At 33.9% G+C, this 18,646-nt stretch overlaps 2 protein-coding genes across 3 annotated transcripts; one reads left to right on the forward strand and one right to left on the reverse strand.

Moving 5' to 3' along the window:
• Window positions 1-796: 796 nt before the first annotated feature.
• LOC126770542 (cryptochrome-1) lies at window positions 797-15,879 on the reverse strand. Of its 2 annotated transcripts, none has more exons than XM_050489987.1 (13): window positions 15,671-15,879; window positions 8,218-8,364; window positions 7,875-8,021; window positions 6,994-7,181; window positions 6,392-6,508; window positions 5,577-5,710; window positions 4,916-5,011; window positions 3,984-4,057; window positions 3,490-3,616; window positions 3,029-3,211; window positions 2,246-2,413; window positions 1,903-2,026; window positions 797-1,498 (listed from the first exon to the last, which is right to left on the reverse strand). In XM_050489987.1, exons 2-13 carry the CDS (start codon window positions 8,345-8,347, stop codon window positions 1,382-1,384), a joined length of 1,605 nt encoding a protein of 534 aa, XP_050345944.1. In that variant the 5' UTR covers window positions 8,348-8,364; window positions 15,671-15,879; the 3' UTR covers window positions 797-1,381. The 2 variants fall into 2 exon arrangements, with proteins under 2 accessions (XP_050345944.1, XP_050345943.1); XM_050489986.1 differs by having other exon boundaries at window positions 8,218-8,367.
• A 553-nt stretch (window positions 15,880-16,432) lies between these two features.
• On the forward strand, window positions 16,433-17,688 carry LOC126770666 (39S ribosomal protein L12, mitochondrial). The gene is made up of 3 exons (XM_050490175.1): window positions 16,433-16,599; window positions 16,812-17,091; window positions 17,424-17,688. The coding sequence occupies exons 1-3, from the start codon at window positions 16,538-16,540 to the stop codon at window positions 17,625-17,627; spliced, it is 546 nt and encodes a 181-aa protein (XP_050346132.1). The 5' UTR covers window positions 16,433-16,537; the 3' UTR covers window positions 17,628-17,688.
• The last annotated feature ends 958 nt before the right edge of the window (window positions 17,689-18,646 follow it).

The following is an 18,646-nucleotide window of genomic DNA, read 5'->3' on the forward strand; positions in this document are numbered from 1 at the left end:
CAATTTGTTATCATTAAATACATTGGTTTAAATAAAACAACATTTTATTTTATCACATTTATTAAAATATTAAATACAACATCAATATAAATTACGAAATTATGTATATATTTCCAAGTATGTCTTGTGGATGATTTTTATATAGACCTTATTTATATATGTATACAGTGACTTTCAGTATATAAATTTGTTTTTTTGTATAAGTAATACTGCTCCGTTTTTTTATCACAAGATTATTATAATAACTAAAAAATTAAACCAATTTTATCATTACAACAACAGTTTTTGCAATACAACATACATTTAATTACTACCAACTAAAGTACATATATTAAAGAATAATAATATTACAGTTCAAATATTCAGAACATCATATAAATTATCGATAACTTGTATTATATCTAACACCGACACATTTCTAAATATATTCTCTAAAACAGTTATAATAATGATCTGCTTAAAACTATAAAAACTTGCAACACTTGTGCAAAAAAAATTAAAACGTAAGTAAAAGCAAATAACAAATTATCATTTAGTACCACTGATATACATAAAATTATCTTTTTATTGATTAGTATCAAAAATATTTAACTAACTTTTTTGCATGATGAAATGCTTTTAACTTCATAAATGCAATCAAATATTTTAATTTAACTATAATAAATTTATTTTAATCACGAAATATGTATGTTTTTTAGGCAAGTATAAATAATAATAAAAGAACATGATCATATTATTTCTGTTACTTTAGTGTTTTTTTATGAATTAAATTATGCCAGAAAAATTATGCCTGTACTTCAAGATATACATATAAATATATATATGATTAATATAGCGCTTCACAATTAAATAAAGGAAACTGGACCTTATTGGGAGTAAAAATAAGAACGCAACCTTATAAACATGGATATTGAGTCCATTAAATCGAATGAACTAATAAAAATACATTAAATTACATGATATAAAATGTGGAAAAAGTTAGGAAATAAATCTTTAGGTTAACAACATACCGGCAACCAGACAAAATATCTTTAGTAAATGCTGAAAAAAAAATCGTTTAAATATTCCAACAACAAATATAAATGCAAATATTTGACATTGAATAAACGCGATATCATTGGATTCTGAACAATCTATGTTAGGTATTAATTCATTCATTATAGATATCGGTGAATTTTTTATCGAAACTGGAAATAAAAATATGCAAATGGAAAAATTTTGTATTATAAATGACGATTTATTAATCACGAAGTGTTTGTAGTTCATAATATACCAGAGTTATTATCAAATCGCATGGAATAAGTAAATCTAAGGTTTGTTTGTCTTAACTCCTTCTCCGATTGGAATAGACTATAAGTACCAGACGATGTAGTCGATCTATTTAGGCGCTGGGTATATCATTCTGGGTCTCATCGCCGAGCCACATGAACTGACGGACTTCATCCTCCGAAGACGGACAGCAGTGAGGCGGTGCCTTCTCAAGCATTTTACGCAAATCCTGTGAAAAATACAATGTATATCATGTAGCCCCAATATTGAACCGAAACTGCTGCTATTGAAGTAGCAGTGTTTATTTACTTTTTATAAAATTGGTAGGCGGACTGGCAAATGGCCCACCTGGTAGTAAGGAATCACAGTTAATACACATTGACATTGTAAGAAATATTAACTATTGCTCACAACGTCAATCAACCTTGGGAACCAAGATGTTACGTCTCTTGTGCCTATAGTTACACTGGACCACTCACCCCTCATATGAACACAACAAGGCTAAGTATGACCGCTCGGCGTCCTGCGCCGAACGCGCTGAGTGCGCGCTGACGGTATCTGCATGTTGGCGCGCTGACGGTACCTGCATGTTAGCGCGCTGACGGTACCTGCATGTTAGCGCGCTGACGGTACCTGCATGTTGGCGCGGTTGCGCTGCGCGGCGGCGCGGTGGTCGACGACGGGCGCGGGGTAGTGCCGCCCCACCACGCAGCCCGCGCGCTCCTGCACCTCGAGGGGCGCGTTCCACGGCTCGTAGCTGACCACGCGACACAATTTATTGCATATATCAATCATATCGAAGACATCAAGACGACTCCAAAAACAATTAATACTTCTATGAACTAGCTAGGCACCAGATATATCTCAATAATCATTGCAGTAGTCCTGCAACGGTTCACCCGTTCTCCGACCCGGCACAGAGCAGTACCTCCGAAGCATCCATTACTCTTACTGGCCACACGGCCATTTGGCTCACATGTAGTCGACGGGCATGTGCGCCAGCTCGGGCACGTAGCGCCGCACGTAGTGGCCGGACGGCTCGAGGCGGCGGCCGAGGCGCACGGGGCACGCGCACTCGCCGGAGTCCAGCAGCGCCTCGAAGGCGCTGGACGACACCCACATCCAGTTGCCGGCGCACACCGACCTAGCGACGCGCACCGGTTTTATTCTGTCTCCATAAGTTCTTTAAGCTTGAAAATTCTGCGTACGGACTGGGTACGTAATAATTATGAAGTGCACTTTTTGTGAACGCGACGGTTTTAAAATTTTAAGGTCGAATTTGATCACACAGTTTTGAATAAAACATTTCGGTCTCGTCATTTTATTACGCAATGTCAGCGTTTAGATCGGCATTCTAGTAGGTAGTAGTCAGTTCAAGTCCAATCACCCATCTATTCGGTTCTCAATACCGAATACCAAATAATTTAACTATTTAACCAGTTAAGATAATTAAGATTAAGATTGTGTTAACCGTACATGTTTTACACATCTGTCCTTAGTAGTTAATTAAATAATTTCGTTATAAATTTTATATAAGTAAATTATTGATGGTATATTTAATGAATTATACATAGGTATATACATGGGTTATGGGTGGCTATATATATATATTGTTTTTTGATACATAATTGACATCAGCAAACCACGCTATTTTGTTCAAAATCGTTTTAAATAAAACGCCCCCACGACGGCCACAGACTATCACACCGCTACAATAATAAACGAAGTAAGAAGTGTATCCCGAGTCGGCGGCGGGTACCAGTCGGCGTCCAGCAGGTACTTGAGGAAGTGCGCCAGGCCGTGCTCCCACGAGAGCCACAGCGTGCCGCGCGTGAGGAACGACGCCACGGTGTTGCGCACGGCGTGGTGCAGCCAGCCCTCCGAGCGCAGCTGGCGCATGGCCGCGTCCACGAACGGGAACCCCGTGCGACCCTCCTTCCACCTGCGGCACCCGCCTCGGTTACTGATACTGTCACATAGCGATACTTTACATTACTGCAGATAGCGATCTGCAGGCAATATTGCCTTCATATTTTATACGTTAGAAGTTTTCGAGGGGCGTGAATGGCTTACTATAAAAAAATATAAGATAAAGGTGCTCCGATTTTTCATATTTCGTTTTATGTTAGGTATTATATCTCAGACATTATCAAATTGAGTTTCGTAGGGTCTAAAATCCGTCATCACTTTGTAAATTAATATTTGTTTTTCCAGCTGTACCTTTGCAGCTCATCACTCTCCGGCTCCTTCCACGGTATATCCAAGCAGATCGGGTTGTTGGCCATCTGCGCGTAGTTCGGATTGTTCACGCTCATCGTGTAAAAATACTCACGCCATATCAATTGACCTTCAAAAACAAAGCACAGGTTAATGTTTTACTTGAAAATAAAGAATTTGAGACTTCACTCATTGACTGAAAAAGTAGAAGTTCAACTATTATTTTCGTACACATCTAGGGCACGTTGGTTTTCGAATGATATATAAGTGTCTCAGCTATTGGGAAACCTAGAGGTTCTGTCAGCCGGAAGATGTAACTATTATGCCGGAAACCAGACGTCAAGTTTGTAAAATTCAATATCAGAAACTCTTCGTTTGGCGTATCTAGTTGATGATAATCGCCTAGTCCAGTTAGAAAATGTTTTTGAAAAAACGATTAAAAGGGTGTCTGTTTTAACTTTTACCTAATCAAGGTTGAAATATTTTAATTTATTTACCCGTTATAAACTGAGTCGACGCGAGTCGTCCCTGATGCACTTGTTGGAACAGATCTTGGACGCACCAATAGAAACTTGAAAAATGAATTTTATTTTAATTTTAACCAGTGTTGCTAATTTAAATAAAAACCCTAGATTTAGATAATACTGCAAACATATTGTGACGATTCTTTTGGGTGTAAATGAAAAATATTATTTTTATTATTATTAACTGTTTCTTTTTTTAAATCTTTAATTGGAAATAATAAAATAAAAAACAAATTTGTCTATTCCATAATATCATGACATGACAATAAAAACAAAAGGGATATATATATATATATATATATATATATATATATATATATATATTACACTAATATATATATATATATATATATATATATATATATATATATATATATATATATATATATATATATATATATATATATATATATATATATATATATATATATATATATATATATATATATATATATATATAATTCTACACTAATATATATATATATATATATATATATATATATTAGTGTAGAATTATGCAGTTTAACAAAAATATATTATATACTAACGTGTTTGTTTGTGTGTGTTGATAGTGTAAATAGTAGTAGTAACCAAACAGCATCGCATCTATAACATTAGTAATAATAATATCCTGGGACATTCTTTCCACACACGACCATCTGATCCCAAATTAAGCTTGTACAGAGCTTGTACTATGGAACAGACAACTGATATACTACATATACCATTTTTCTTTTGTAAATATATACTTATATAGATAATTACACCCAGACTCAGGACAAACAGACATGTTCATGCACACCAATGTCTGTCCTGGGTGGTAATCGAACCCACAACTTTTGGCGTAAAACGCAAGTATCTACTAACATCATTAATATGAGTAATATTTTTGACATTATCCTCACCGGCGCACAGACAGACAGCCGAACCGCAAGGCCGGACTCAGGGATATCGGTGGTCCGAGCAGGTCAGGGTTACCATGCGTCGGTAAATAGGAACCCCTGTAGGAATGTATACACATATATTAAATAAAAATAGGTATTATCCTAATCATTAGTATTCCGAATAAATATTACTTGTTACGCCAGGAATCTATTTCTTTAACCAAAACATGAAAATTTGTGGGTCGATGGAAAATAAATCTTGCTTTTGGAACTTTGTGTAGGCCTGTCTGAGTATTACGTAAAGCGATTAGTACTTTTTACTACCACTAGTGTCTAAGGGTGAAAGTTTGTACCACTCACTATAACTATAATCAGATATTTATATTTTTCTTTGAAATAGCTAGGCGGACGGGAAAATGTGCTACACGATGGTAAGCGGTCACCATCGCCCATAAACATTGGCATTAAGAACTATCCTTACATCGCCAATGCTCCACCAATCTTGGGAACGAAAATGCCATGATTATATTATATACCCTGTGCCAGTAGTTCCATAAAGAAAAATCGAAAATTGAAACGTTAAAATTCTGTTGCAAATATCGCATACGTATTCCGAAGTCACAATACAAATTAAATAAATAATAAAACTATCCTAGTAAGTATACTAGCGAGTGCTGTCAACCTGCAAAAGGTCTCGTACTCGACGGCCAGGCGGTTCTGCATCTGTTTCAATGCAGCTGTCTCACCCCCCACCCAGCGTATCATACGTATGTCTTCATTCTCCAAAAACACCCCCAAGTCTTCCGGTTTGGGAACCTTGGTAAATATAACAATATGCCTTAAATATGATAATAAAATGAAGTACAAATATTATTCAAAATAGATTGCTGTGCGTTTGGTTCATAGACTAGAAAGAAATTAATATTTAACCCAATGAAGACGAAGGCTTTACGTGATCCGTTTATATTTCTATTCTTAAGCAGATGGTTGTTATTTTAGTTTTAAAAAAAATATATAATATTTTATATATATTATTATTTCTAATATCCATTAAAATATAAAAAATATTTACCTTATGAAACTAAAATCCCTTTTACAATTAAAATAAAATCTCTGTGGGAAGATCTGTCCTTAAACTATTTAAAGACCTATAGGTTAATACACGTCAATAGGGCAAACTTACGGCCCGCCAAGCGATGTAAAAAGGAATATTGTCGTTCCCACACCTGACACGAGCTGTACACTTAATTGGAGGGGTAAATATGAATGTTAGTTGACTATTATTTCATCTGAATTAGATGAAAAAAAAAATGAAAAACAGTTATTTTTATTAATCGTTGTAAATTTCACCAATCATTGTTTTCAGGTTGATAAAATATCAACAAACGACTAAACTTTCTTCTTATTAACGACTTGGTCAAAAAGTCGAACAAAATAAATATAACCGATTTCAAAATCTGAGTGACGTATAAATATATAAATTATACATTTTTATACCTCTTCAAAAATAGTGAACTCGTCGTAGAAACTCCTTGGAAGACTCGCAAAGTTGACTCCCTTCAAGTCCACGTCGCCCACGGGGCGAGGCGGGTCTCCGATAATGGCAACGGTGTGCTAAAAACAATATATATCTTATTATTATTCTGACTAGCTACCCGACCCGGCTTTGCACGGGTAGAATAAAGGTCTCCATAATACTTTAATATCAAATACATATTGGTTAACGCTGGTGATTTTTTCCGACATCTTCGAAAAACCATAATGTATATACATCTAAACCTTCCTCATGACCAATACGTCCACTGGTGAAAACTGTACAAGAGATCGTTTAGTAGGTTTAGAACTTATCGCGTTTACACAGACATACCCAGCGGAGAGACCTTGTTTTATAATATGTAGTGATTTTTATACGTATGTATTACGATAAATAATTTAAATTATAAAAATTATTATATATTCTAAATTAGGCTTAAAGAATCGCAACTCTAGTAAATAACAGACTGTATATGACCTGCTGGGCTAAGGCTCCACTCCTTTTGGAGAGGAAGATTCAAGGTATTTGAAATTTATGTAAATCTACCTCAAAGCCTAATACTAACCAGAAACATTTGATAAGTCAATGGTGGGATTCCACCATTAGCCTGGATGACGCTGTCTGGATCCCATAGTGTATGGGAAACGTTTTCGTGACACGAAATTCCAATCTCACGGCAGAGGTTTCTCACGCAATCGTCACGTGCGCGCCATATTGGCTCACAATCTTGCTCGAAACAAATCTTGCGTATACCTGTCGGAAATGTTTTGTACAATACGTGTATTTTATTTTCTTATTCACTCACAATTTACAAACAAAAATAAAAGAAGACCGGACAGATTTATTTTTACTTGATAGGGCATTGTGCAAGCCCTTCTGGGTATGTACCACAAACTCATCAAATATTCTAATGCCAAGTTAAGTTAATGCTTAGTATTGTTGCGTTCCGGTTTGAAGGTTGGATGAATGTGTTGTGGGAGGGTGTATATATTACCTAACAATGTATAATAACCTATACCCTTTCTTTTGATTATACCCTAAACTCACTATATATTGCTGCAATATTATTCGTCTCGATTTCACATTGCCTTTTTCAAAATAAATCAACTTGTCCGAATTATCGTTTTTGCCCTGTAGCTGAATTTTGCCTACACTTATATGGGTAGTTACCACTCGCTCAACAACACCAAACAACAATAAATAATTAGTATTGAAGTAATCCGGTAATAACGGTGAGTGAGCCAGTGTAATTACTGATTATTTGTTGCCTATTGTAATTACAAAAGGGACATAACATTTTAAAATGCCATGACTGGCATACACAGCATTACACTCTTTAAAATGCGAATATGATGGGCTATGGTGACCATTTACATGTATAACTGTCGCTAAGCTAATTGTCTACAAATAATTCACATATAAAAAAAAAAAAACTTGTATACTAACCTAATACTTCCCAGAAGCGCCTGAACACATGTTCAGGCTTGCCTTTTATCAAGTGCAATTTCCCGCCATACTTCTTAAACTGGAGATCCAAATCGTTCAGCGCCTCCAACAAGTAACGCATGCGATTGTACCCCACGATCTTGGTACCTAGTTAAAGAATAAACCTTTTACGAATATAAAACTAAGTTAGGTTTTCCTTTTTAAGCTAAATCAAATCCTATATCATAGTATGTATTTAAATAATTGACTGTCTTTGTTCTAGTGGCTAATAAGACCGCAGACCCCGAGGTCGAGGGTTAGTTTGATTTTCAGTTCGGAAAATAGAATTGCCGAGTAATTTTACCCGCTGTCTCTCCGTCAAAAATGAAGATAGGGAATAATGGCGTGTTAATATCTTCAAGAGCGTTTTGCAACGACGGATTATCGTGCAGACGTAGCCCATGCCGGAACCAGAGCACGCTACCACCGACCATCTCCGAATTTTCAGGACCTACTAAAAACAATAGAAATATAAAAAAACAAAATAAAATAAACATTCCTTCGAATAAATGTGATAGTAATAAGTTTTTATTTTTATTTAAATAACCACTGAATGCATGGATAGATTAAAAAAAAATAATTAAAATTTACTAATGGCTGAATGGCCCCGGGTCCATAGAATGAATTACAACATAAATACCTAATTAATCGCTAATCTCTGAGCATGCTACTAATACATGATACATATTTTATTCATAAAAATGTTTTTTTTTTTTATAAATTTATGCTCATACAGTTACGAAATTTGTTGTGTATGTGATCGATGGTAATACTTTAACGCACGAAAATTTTTTTGTTGAAGGCATTCAAAAAATGTTCAGTAAACTTCGTCAGAGTGTATGTTATATTATATAGTGCATAAACAAGTCAAAATACCAAATTTAAGTTTTAAAAATGGAACATAGAATAAAATAAAAAGTGTTGTTTATACCCACTTTATTTGAAGTATGTATTTACTTCAAATAAAGTTGTTGCGAAACGGAGAGACCCGTAAGAACAAAGGATCGGGCTCTGAAATATGAAGTTGAAAGCAATAACTTTATAAAGGGAAACAATTGAAGTCAAACTCAAGTTGCTATTTACGTAAATTCTGGAAACAAAGCTCTACAATTTTGATTGCGAAAACAAGTTATCATAAAGTACATATTCCGGTATCACGTTGACGAAAACACGTTTCAGCAAACAAATTAAAATTATTCATTTCGATTCAATACCTATTTCCTAGCATCCAATTACGTTCTGTTTCAGACAGCCGTCGAAGACATTCATCGTGTCAACGAACACAATAACCAGTTGTTAGGAACACGCGCCCCGTAAAAGGGAACTTCAGGTGACCTAGATGGAAACTATACACGTGTTTAGTTGACAAAGTTGGGACATTTTCATTCGGGATGCAACTATTCCAAATTTAAATTGTATGAGTCTCATCGTTACATATATAAATATCAAATAGTATTTCCGTTAGTCCTTTATTCATCGGAATATTTAATATAATCTTTGATAATATACAAAAAAATGTATATATCTTTAAATATATTTCAATGACCACCAGAACACCGGCTCTGTGGTAGAGCAGGAGGAGCATTTGCTCTAGGCGCTAAGCAAGAAAGGGCATAAAAATGTCAAAAACAACAAAAAACGAGGAGTACTTACATAAGCGTTGTTAGATTTTTCTTTATGTGGAAATAATTATTTATATAAAATTCACTGTAATGTATTTTCTGTGAAGTTAAAGCTTCGATCAAAGGGCGCTGAAAGACAATCTCATTATACCCTGAACGAGAGCCAGGGCCGGCGCTGAAGATACATAAACTAATCAATAAAACTGTTGATTCGAAATTTATGCAAAGCAGTCACTTTACATTCATACCTCACTATTTAATTGGATTAACGTACTATAACGACTTCTCGATATATCTTTTATATACTAGCAAAAGCTGGCAGACGTTGGCACGTTGGATGGTATAGATGTTTATATACTGCTGCATCACCTCATGGCGTCAATTATCGTCAATATCGGTCCACAATTTACGAACATATCGCGTAACATATGTAACCTCCTTATTGTTTAAATTCGCCTAATATCAATAATTCATTTATTACAATTAAAATGAAAAATAATTTACTTTACATTTATGTAATGAGTATCATACTAAAAGCGATATAGATTCACCAAACTGTTACGTAATTGTTATAACCACTTGGAAAATATAGCCTTTGCTCAACTTAATGTTTGTGTTTTCAATATCGCACAATAGACGACCATTGTATTAATAAGCCATTGAAGATTGACCTTTAATATATAAGTGAAAACATATTTCGCAAATGGTACCAATTACAGCAGGCAGATCAGTGTTAGTTTGTCACGGGCAAGCTATATTAGAGCATTGATTAAATCATTACTCGAATATTTATTTAAGTTTAAAGTATTATAATCTGTAAATATTCTAACTTACAAATAATAAGTAAGTTAATTATCTTAAATTTATCATTACCGAACATGTTTTTTTACAAAATAAGAAAGCGGACGGGCTGATGGGCCTCGTGGTAAATGGTCACCATCGCCTATAGATATTGGCGCTGTAAGAAATATTCATCATTCATTGCATTACCAATGTACCGCCAACCTATATATAATATGTAATGCCCTTGTGCCTATAGTTAGACTGACTCAAAACCGGAACATAACCATTCCAAGTACTGCTGTAGGTACTTACCTATAGTAATATTTTATTATCATTAGATAATCCGCAAAAAGAAATAGAAACCTCAGACATTGCACAAGCGGGAAATAAAGAACAACAATATTCCAATAATGTTTTATGAATAAATCAATTCATTTACTAAAAAGTCTATTTTTAACGATAAAATAGAATAACTATGCAAGCATGCGCTTGGAAACTACTAAATGAATGATAAATGAAATGTTTAAAGATGTATATGAAGTGCAATCGTATCTGTAGCAGGAATAGCACTAAATTATAATTTAAGGTAGCAATATAAGGATAAAAGGCGTTGTCAGGTAGGAACCTACCAGACTGTGAACGAACCCTATAAGAAATACGGCACTCTGCCCACATAATTATCTAAAATTATGAAACCCAGGAAAGTGATTAAATATAATAATAATTACAATTGATTATAGTGACATTTCACGAAATGTTGATACAGAAAAATTACAACATTTTCTAGTTAAGACAAAAGACCTATCTCCTATCGAATTAGTAACTACATGGAAAATTATAAAAATCAGTGAACATGGTTATTTATAAAAAACAAAACCTAAACAAGCTAACTGAAAATGTTAATAAATTTGTTGGGAAGAATAAAATAAAACAAATGAATATTTCGAAATATCTCCAAACACGACATTACAACCAATTTTATTTGAAACATTTCACAACGATTGCTTGTTTCGAAAGTTACAAATAAACAAAGGCGATCTTTTTAAAAAATTAGGCTTCGTATACTTTAAAACATTGATTTGCTTGATTCTACGTTTTTACATACGAAAGTTGTTAATTTTTTAACAAGCAGCATAGGCATGAAACTCAAGTTCTTATAAAGCAAATAAGTTAATTTAAGGGATTCTTACAATTCAAGTTCTTATAAAGCAAATAAGTTAATTTAACCGAGCCGAGATGGCCCAGTGGTTAGAACACGTGATTCTTAACCGATGATCGTGGGTTCAAACCCGGGCAAGCACCACTGAATTTTCATGTTAAGCACATGAAAATTGTGTTTATAATTCATCTCGTGCTTGACTGTGAAGGAAAACATCGTAAGGAAACCTGCATGTGTCTAATTTCATTGAAATTCTGCCACATGTGTATTCTACCAACCCGCATTGGAGCAGCGTGGTGGAATAAGCTCCAAACCTTCTCCACAAAAGAGAAAGGAGGCCTTAGCCTAACAGTGGGACATTAACAGGCTGTTACTGTTGTAAGGGATTCTTATGAATAGAAAAATTCAAATGCCGTTTGTCTATAGAGTTTGAAATACGGCTATCTTTCATTTGCGAGAATGACATACAAATATTATGTATCTTTTTGGGAGATAGATATTTGTCCAATTCGAATGTCTGGACTAACGATTTGCATCTCGAAGAGGTTTTAAAGCTTATCATGCACCACACTTCAAAGCAGGTTGGCGGATACACATATGGAAGAATTTTCATATGATATTTGGGCCAAAACCAAACAGTCAGTTTGATAAAAACACATACACACATCATTATATACAATAAATCAATATTCAATGTTAGATTGATTAAGTAAAGTCATAAAAAAACGATATGAATATAATTTAATTATTTCATACGAGGTCCGGCGAGATGCGTAAAGAAATAAACCTTCTAATAGGATATAATTTATTATTTTATCTTTATTTATTGAATATGTACTACCACATTGTTCCCTTAGAATAATTCATTTATTGTTAATTTGGAAACTTTTCGCTCGTTTGTCGCTTGTCGTACTATGTTAAATGGCGGGTACTGGTTTTACAAGGAGCGTCTGCCGTCTGACCTCCCCAACCGAGAATACGGAACTAGTTCAGAATAGAGGGACATGATGTTGTGAGGGACGATATAAGAGAGCACGATCTCACTAAGGAGGACGCTTTAGATCGCGGAAAGTGGAGGCATAGACGCAGGAAAGCGGACCCTGGCGTTACTGGGCCGGGAAAACGCTAGGCAGAAGAAGAAGAAGTCGCTTGTCGTACTATATTTATTTCCAATCGAAGAAGGAATAAAGGTAAACTAACTTTAGATTTATGTTTTCCAAGCGATTTGCTAATAACTCTGCGCTACTACTACTAACACTTATATGCGCTTTAATTTTAGTTCAAAATTTTCGATGTCAACTTTACGCAACATTCAAAACGTATTTTTTTCGCAAATCTATAATGAAAATCATAGATAATCCAAGTCGACCAATGATATCGCGTCAATTCAATGTCAAAGATGTTTATTTGTGTTGTTCCACTTGTTTTTTTTTTTAAATTGGCTTCAGGTAGGTACGCTTGAATTGCGCAACGTATTCGAGTTGTTTCAAAAACTTTGACGTTGTGAAATTTTATTCATACTCCATTTCTTTCTGGATATTTATGGACTTCTCTTTATATATTTAGGGCTTCACAAATAATTAAATAAAAAGTTAAAAAGTCTTCGCTACTTCGAAAGGTTATTGTTGTGAAATACCTTCGAAAACATTTGTAATTTTAATTTAGCAAGCCAGTTTATTCTACATTTTATTTGAATATGGACCTTGTTAACATAGGTTAGTTATATTTTTGTCAGGCCAATGAAGTTCACGAAAACCTATTATTGACATTCTCAAAGAACTAGGAACTACAACAGGGATTTTTTTTTAATTTTATAGCATAAGTAGGCGGACGAACATATGGGCCACTTGATGGTAAATGACCACCAACACCCATAGACATTGGCATTTTAAGAAATGTTATTCATCGCTTTCATCGCACATGCGCCACCATACTTGGGAACCAAGATATTATGTTCCTTGTGCCTGTAATTACACGGGCTCCCTTCAAACCAGAACACAACAATACCAATTACTGCTGTTTTGCGGTAGAATATCTGATGAGTGGGTACCTACCCAGACGAGCTTGCACAAAGCCGACCACCAGTAAAAAGTAGGAATCAGAAATACTTTGACTAAGTTATTTAAGTACTCATATATGCTCTCTCTACCCGATTTCTTGTTGCTTGGGAAGCGTTACGTAGGGACCTCGAACGTCTTGAGATATAAAAAAATAATCTTTGATAGTTCTTAGCGCCTTTTTAATAAATTAAATAGCACACCTAAGAATATTTATATAAAAATAATACAATTTATGTTCTATTATATAAGACTTCCACTTCTTCAGAAAACCACAAGCAATTAAAGGTGGTATCATTTTCTAGATGGACATTATTGATGGACGTTGTGCAAGCCCGTCTGGGTAACTAAACAGCAATAACCAGTTTTGCTGTGTTTCGGGTTTCGAAGGGTGAGTGACCTAGTGAAACCAGCACAAGGAACGTTTTAGATCCCAAGCTTGGTGACGCATGTCTGGTTAATATTTCTTGCGCCAATATCTCTGGACGGTTGGTGACCACTGACCACTTACCATCGGGTGGTTAATGTACACATCTGCTAACCATTATTATAAAAATGAAACGTCGATGACTATTATGGTCTTATTTTTGCCACTGGAAGAACACATATTATAGTTTATTTTAAGGTAGCCCAATTGAACCTTAAGGAAATTAGTCGTCATCGCTCTTTGAAAATAGCTCTATAACACCCCCCATAATATCACATTCATCGATATTTTTAAAAGATGGAAAATGATGGAATTAATTGAAGCCCTTTTGAGATAGAGCCGTGATTCAACAAACTTACCAAAATTATAATATCGTACACGAAAGTTGCGAGATCGTAAATGAATGAGATACTCTGGTCTATCTACAACGTGTAAGACAAGAGGGAGCAATTGTTCTATCTAATAGGACATGGGTCATTTATGTGTTAACGTCCATCATCCAATTTTAAGCATATAAAGGTATACAAAGCGTCTATATAAGTAATAACGGTTGCAACTGAATTTTGAAACCGATCTGTTTTTTTATGTAAAACATCTATTGGCGCGCCTTTGGGATAATACCGACTCGTATATCGAAATGGTAAACGGCATGACGCTCTACTAAATTCTTCTCCCTTGAGTGTGCATAGCGCGTATACTATATAGTCTCAGTTACACATTATTATAATAATAAGAAAAGTATATCCATTTTATAAAAAAAAAACTATTATTTAATTAATTTTACTCAAAATTATTTACATTTTCTGTAATTACAAATTCTTTTATTAGCCATTAATTCTGATGTTTCACATATATACTGGGAGTCCCAGGACAATCCATTTCTTTTGCTTTCACAAGCCACCATGGTTATTCTACGAGTTAAAATTATAATTGTTGAATAGTATGTAAAGGATGGTATTGTCTTAAATTTATGATCAACAAACTCAACACTTGCATCCAAACATCCTAATATGGTAATTTCAAAATTATGATTTAGTAAAAAAAAATAAAATGACTAAATAGAAAGCCTGTGTTTTTTTACATGAATTTATTTTTCAATGAGAGCATTTGTATTTTTTCTGTAAGTATATAATTTAATTTGTTCTCAAATTATACTTGTGAGGTAAAATCAAACTGCAAGATTTCATTAATTTTTACATACAGATCAAATTGATAAAAACATATTAAACGAATATTAATATTATTATTATTATACAAATAGTACACATAGTAATGTTTGCAGTTATAGTGGTCGCTACTAAATTGTGATGTATATATAACTGCATATTATATGTAATAGTTAATGAAAATTAACATTATTTTAGCATTAGTTATAAATGAAGAAAATGCTCTGATTTTTGTAAATGCAATAGGAAAAATTTCAATAATATTAATAATTACACAATTCAACAAGTAGCAGAGAACAAGTTCAAAATTTGAAATTATATTTAAAAATCACCTTAAAATCTTTTTAAATATTATAATTTATATTGAAGATTGAATTAATTAATTGGAATGCTAATAAGGGTGAATAATTTGTTATTCAAAAAATTAAATAATATATAAATTTTGTATAAAAAAGTTTTATTAAAAAAATACAAACACTGTTACCACTTACAGATACTTATTTATAATTCAATATAATTTGAAGACTTAAGCTACGTACTTACCTTGAAAAATAAAACCGAAAGAAGCTCAAAATTAAGCTAAAATCGATAATATGATTTCCAAATTAATTCTGTTCCTATACCATTGGTTATAAATAATTAAAAATCTTCTAATCAGAATACTTTTGAATATACGACTGCTATCCAGCGAGTCCTGATGTGGAGTGAGGACTGTGCTGTGGTAAACAGATACACATAATAAATAAAATATACATAATTAAAACTTATATACCTAGTTTACATTTACATCAACAACTACCAACAGTTTCATGTCATCTGTCAAAATTGACATGCGCAAGGATATCGTGAAAAAAAATTTAATAATTTGTTAAATAAATTTATTACAATATTGACAATTCATAAATAAACCTAACAGAAGTATTAAACTGGCGTAAATATCATTTAAAAGTAATCAAATGTGCTGCACTCATTGCATTGTTCTGCCCTATCGTACTGTAATATGTGTCAAATTTTAAAATCATTGTTTTATTTGTGCCCATTTACTTTACAACAGTTTTACTTGGTAGCTTCATTATTTAAATAATAATATTTAAGCACTTACATTGGAATTTAGGAAATACCTGATAAGAACAACTTAAAGAATTTTTAAATGCCGAACTTAACAAAATAAAGTTCTTGAACAAATATTACATAAAATATATCATGGAAAGTTTACACTGTCTTCTTGATACCTAATTTTTTTTCTTATTTTAAAAATTGGCAATTCCTTTTGCTTTTATAGTAATTAGTGTTGCTATACTTTAGTGAATAAAAAGAAAAAGTAAAAAAGTGGAAATCAGTGGAAAGAGCAGGCGGTATCGAGACCATTGAAAATTATAAACTAATAACATAATATTACATTAAGTCATCATGAATAGCATCAGATTATTAAGAGTACTTCCCACACGTCAGTGGCGTTCATTCTCACGATGGTATATAAAAATATCTTCTTTATATTTTATAGGTTATTTATCGCTGTAATAGTCAAACAATTTTTTTCTTGACTAGACTAATTAAAAATAATTGTTCAATGAATTGATAAATCTATATCTAGCTTTATTATCACTGTACAAAATTCGGCTTTGTTATTTATAGCAAATGATTCGATGACAATTGTATTCTCGAATAATGTAAATATTTTCAGCACTGTTCTACATCAAGAGGTAGCGGAAGCGATTAATCCTCTCACTATCCCACCTCCAGAAGGTGTGGACAAGCCAGTTTCTCCTAAAATTGAAAAGATAGTATCAGAAATAACAACCTTAAACTTACTTGAAGTGTCAGAACTAAGTCAAGTTTTGAAGAAGAGGTTGAATCTCCCTGACGCACCGGTCATGCCTATGGGAGGTTTTACTGGAATGGTAGCACAAGCACCTCAAGACGAGGAGGAAGCTGCACCAAAGGCAGTGAAGACAAGCTTTACAGTATGTATATTAATTATATGTATTGGCCTCCTTTAATTTTTGAGGAGGAGGTTTTGAGCTCATTCTACCATGCTGCTCCTATGGGTTGGTGGAGACATAGGTGGCAGAATATCAGTGAAATAAGGCACATACAGGTTTCCCTTCACCAGTGAGCATGCAACGAATTATAAATTAATAAATAATTTGGTCCACCAATATTTGGTTGCATATGTAAACTTCTTTCACTATACAAAAGTGTTCAAGAAGTTGGTTAATATCTATGTATTTCTCTCTAAATTTGAAATAAAAAATTTAAAATTAACAATTTAAACTAAATTTATTTGTGATTTCAGGTTAAAATGACCAAATTCGATGACAAACAGAAGGTGGCACTCATCAAAGAAATTAAGGGTCTTCTAGAAGGGTTCAATTTAGTCCAAGCCAAGAAGTTTGTGGAGAGTGTACCTACAGTAGTTAAGGCTGATATTTCTAAGGATGAAGCCGAAAAATTAAAAGAGGCTTTAACTAAAGTTGGAGCTGTTATAGAAATTGATTAAGTGTAAAGATGATTTTTAATTTTAGTGTATATTAAATTAGTAATTAAAATATTAAACACCATTTTATCTTTCATTACATACATTGACTGGTGGTAGGCCTTTGTGCAAGCTTGTCTGGGTAAATATCAACCTCTCATTAGATATTCTACTGCAAAACAGCAGTCCTTGGTATTGGTGTGTTCCTGTTTTAAAGGGTGAGTGACTCTTGTAATTACGGGCACAAGGGACATCTTCTCAAGGTTGGTGATGTAAACGATAGTTAACATTTCTTACAATGCCAAAGTCTGGACCTTGGTGACCACTAACCATCAGGTGACCCATATGTTCGTCCGCCTACCTATTCTATAAGAAAAAAAGATTTAAAGGCACATTAACTCAATATTATAACAATGATATCTTTCAAGGATAAGAAATGGTTCAAGCCTGTCTGATACTCATTCAATATTTATTCTACAGCTAAACAGCACTATGGCAAAACAGCAATACTTGATATTGTTGTGTTCCGGTTTGAAGGGTGAGTGAGCCAGTGTAATTACAGGCACAAGGGACATAAAATCTTAGTTCCCAAGGTTGGTGGCGCATTGGCTATAAGCGATGGTTGACATTTCTTACAATGCAAATGTCTAAGGGCGTTTGGTGACCACTTACCATCAGGTGGCCCATATGCTCGTCCACCTTCCTATTCTATAAAAAAAAAAAAAATGGCCTATTTCAATAAAGGGTAAAGATAAATAAACAATTTTGACATTGAATTATCATTTTTTTTTTTTTTTTATAGAATAGGAAGGTGGACGAGCATATGGGCCACCTGATGGTAAGTGGTCACCAAACGCCCTTAGACATTGGCATTGTAAGAAATGTCAACCATCGCTTATAGCCAATGCGCCACCAACCTTGGGAACTAAGATTTTATGTCCCTTGTGCCTGTAATTACACTGGCTCACTCACCCTTCAAACCGGAACACAACAATATCAAGTATTGCTGTTTTGCGGTAGAATATCTGATGAGTGGGTGGTAC

The sequence above is a fragment of the Nymphalis io genome, chromosome 9 (genome assembly GCF_905147045.1).
Source record: "Nymphalis io chromosome 9, ilAglIoxx1.1, whole genome shotgun sequence".
In the NCBI taxonomy this organism is placed as follows: domain Eukaryota; kingdom Metazoa; phylum Arthropoda; class Insecta; order Lepidoptera; family Nymphalidae; genus Nymphalis; species Nymphalis io.

Excerpts from the sequence above, each read along its gene's own strand:
- LOC126770542 (XM_050489987.1), bottom strand. The coding sequence starts at position 8,347 with ATGGTCGGTGGTAGCGTGCTCTGGTTCCGGCATGGGCTACGTCTGCAC. Across the intron at positions 8,022-8,217 it reads TTTTGACGGAGAGACAGCGG|GTACCAAGATCGTGGGGTAC; the intron begins GTAAAATTACTC and ends TTCTTTAACTAG. Across the intron at positions 1,499-1,902 it reads GCAACCGCGCCAACATGCAG|GATTTGCGTAAAATGCTTGA; the intron begins GTACCGTCAGCG and ends TATTTTTCACAG.
- LOC126770666 (XM_050490175.1), top strand. The coding sequence starts at position 16,538 with ATGAATAGCATCAGATTATTAAGAGTACTTCCCACACGTCAGTGGCGT. Across the intron at positions 16,600-16,811 it reads TGGCGTTCATTCTCACGATG|CACTGTTCTACATCAAGAGG; the intron begins GTATATAAAAAT and ends AAATATTTTCAG. Across the intron at positions 17,092-17,423 it reads CAGTGAAGACAAGCTTTACA|GTTAAAATGACCAAATTCGA; the intron begins GTATGTATATTA and ends TTGTGATTTCAG.